The sequence below is a fragment of the Chiloscyllium plagiosum genome, chromosome 3 (assembly GCF_004010195.1).
Source record: "Chiloscyllium plagiosum isolate BGI_BamShark_2017 chromosome 3, ASM401019v2, whole genome shotgun sequence".
Taxonomy (NCBI): Eukaryota; Metazoa; Chordata; class Chondrichthyes; order Orectolobiformes; family Hemiscylliidae; genus Chiloscyllium; species Chiloscyllium plagiosum.
In genome coordinates this window covers 75,546,431-75,549,215 of record NC_057712.1, presented here as the reverse complement: position 1 = coordinate 75,549,215, position 2,785 = coordinate 75,546,431, and the positions used below count along the sequence as shown (strand labels likewise).

At 49.9% G+C, this 2,785-nt stretch overlaps 1 protein-coding gene across 7 annotated transcripts in view; it reads right to left on the bottom strand.

Annotated features, from left to right (window-relative positions):
• The window catches only part of LOC122545653 (5-aminolevulinate synthase, erythroid-specific, mitochondrial-like), a 74,930-nt gene that overhangs the window by 33,813 nt on the left and 38,332 nt on the right, over positions 1 to 2,785 (bottom strand). For all 7 annotated transcript variants that reach the window (XM_043684621.1, XM_043684617.1, XM_043684610.1 and 4 more), the window contains one exon: positions 323 to 507. In XM_043684621.1, the coding sequence (XP_043540556.1) occupies positions 323 to 507 (185 nt within the window). The remainder of the gene's footprint in view (positions 1 to 322; positions 508 to 2,785) is intronic.

The following is a 2,785-nucleotide window of genomic DNA, read 5'->3' as shown; positions in this document are numbered from 1 at the left end:
TGATTTTATAAACCTCTAGTTCTGGGCTCCCCCACCCCAGGGGGAAAAGACCTTGTCTATTTACCCTATCCATGTCCCCCTCATGATTTTATAAACCTCTAGTTCTGGGCTCCCCCACCCCAGGGGGAAAAGACCTTGTCTATTTACTCTATCCATGCCCCCCCTCATGATTTTGTAAACCTCTAGCCATGATGGATCATATGACCCCTTTCGGCGTAATGACTCTGTAGCTCTGTCTCCCTCTCTGTTTCCCTCCTGCTGCCCTCCACAACCCCTTTGCTCCTCTCCAAGCACTCATCTGTCTGTTTATTTTGGTCTGTACCTGGAAGCAGTTTGGCCAGAGTGAAGAGAGTGGAGTCATTCGCCACATAGCAGGATGTGAATAGGAGCGCAGCGTCCTTTTGGTGAAGATTGGCCAGCTCCGATTCTAAGTCCACATGGAATTTGCTGGTACCGGAGATGTTCCGTGTCCCCCCAGCTCCTGCTCCGTACTCCTGCACCGTCTCCCTGCAGAACACAGAGGGAGCCGCGTTTACACAGCATGAAGAACTCGCACTTAAAGATGACTCTTAATGTCTTAATATACTTTACAATCACTGAAGTCCAATGACTGCTAATGTAGGCAAATAAAGCAGAGACCTCCCACACCAGCAACCATCACCATCTAAAGGCGCAAGACCCAGCATATACCTGGGAACGTCACGCCTGCGAGTTCCATGCCAAGTCTCACAGCAAGCTGACTTGAAGCCAGTGCCGTGTCTTCACTGTCGCTGGGTCAAAATCCTGGAACTGCGTCTGGAGCAGCTCTTCGGGTATCCCTACCAATAGAGTTGTTCAAGAGGCAATCCATTGAGTATAGGAGCAAGGAGGTCCTTCTGCAGCTGTACAGGGCCCTGGTGAGACCGCACCTGGAGCACTGTGTGCAGTTCTGGTCTCCAAATTTGAGGAAGGACACTCTGGCTATTGAGGGAGTGCAGCGTCGGTCCACGAGGTCAACTCCCAGGATGGCGGGGCTATCATATGTTGAAAGATTGGAGCGACTGGGCTTGTGTACACTTGAGTTTAGAAGACTGAGAGGGGATCTGATTGAGACGTATAAGATTATTAAAGGATTGGACACTCTGGAGGCAGGAAACACGTTTCCGCTGTTGGGTGAGTGCCGAACCAGAGGACACAGTTTAAAAATAAGAGGTAGGCATGGTGGCTCAGTGGTTAGCACTGCTACCTCACAGCGCCAGAGACCCGGGTTCAATTCCCACCTCAGACTGGGTGGAGTTTGCACGTTCTCCCCGTGTCTGCGTGGGTTTCCTCCCACAGGCCAAAAATGTGCAGGTCAGGGTGAATCGACCGTGCTAAATTGCCCGTAGTGTTAGGCGAAGGGGTAAATGTAGGGGAATGGGTCGGCGGGTCGGTGTGGACTTGATGGGCCGAAGGGCCTGTTTCCACACGGTAAGTAATCTAATCTAATTAAGAACAGAGTGGAGGGGACACCTCTTCACCCAGAGAGGGGTGGGTGCGTGGAATGCTCTGCCCCAGAGGGCCAAGTCTCTGGATGCTTTCAAGAAAGAGATGGATAGAGCTCTTAAAGACAGTGGAATCCGGGGTTATGGGGATAGGGCAGGGACAGGACACTGATTGTGGATGACCAGCCGTGATCACAATGAATGGCAACCAATTAAGAGGAAACCAACATTAACATTTTATGAGAGGTGACTACTGATTGGTTGGCCAGTCGCCATGCAGAATGCATCAGTCAATAGTAACTGTCACTTCCTGTTTTAAATTTTACCTGGCTTTGGGTGGCGGGGTCACTTTGAGCTGGGCCTGCGAGTATAACAAATAGGAATAAGATTTGGTCTTTCAGTCCTTTAAACCTACTTTGCCATCGAATGTAACCATGACTGAACTCCTACCACAAGCCTACGTTCTTACACGATCCTCATATCTCTTCATTTGCTTTGTAGTCAAAAGCTAACTGATCTTGTCCTGCATATACACAAGAAGGAGTTCAAAACTAGTGGGTTGAAGGTGAGAGCAGGAAAGATTTGAAAGGGACCTAAGAGGCAACTTCATCACACAGAGGGTGGAGCACATATGTAAGATTAGATTTTTAGATTACTTTACAGTGTGGAAACAGGCCCTTCGGCCCAACAAGTCCACGCCGACCCGCCGAAGCGCAACCCACCCATACCCCTACATCTACCCCTTACCTAACACTACCGGCAATTTAGCACGGCCAATTCACCCTGACCTGCACATCTTTGGACTGTGGGAGGAAACCGGAGCAAACCCACGCAGACACGGGGAGAACGTGCAAACTCCACACAGTCAGTCGCCTGAGGCGGGAATTGAACCCGGGTCTCTGGCGCTGTGAGGCAGCAGTGCTAGCCACTGTGCCACTGTGTAATGCACTGGTGGTGGAGGCTGGTACAAGTACACCATTTAAAAGGCATCTGGATGGGTATATGAACAGGAAGGGTTTAGAGGGATATGGGCCAACTGCTGGAAAATGGGACTAGATTAATGTAGAATATCTGGTCGGCATAGACGAGTTGAACCGAAGGATGCGTTTCCGCGCTGTTCAGCTCTATGACTGTAAGTGAGCCTCTGCAACACCCCAAGCTAAAGAGTACACATTCAGTGAAATTTCTCCTCACTCAGTCCAAACTTCCAGTCCCTGGGAGGGTAGGCCTAACATACGGTGAATGGCTGAGGATCCTGGGATTGTATTCATTAGAGTTTAGAAAGTTGAGGGGAGATCTAACAGAAACTTACAAGATCATGC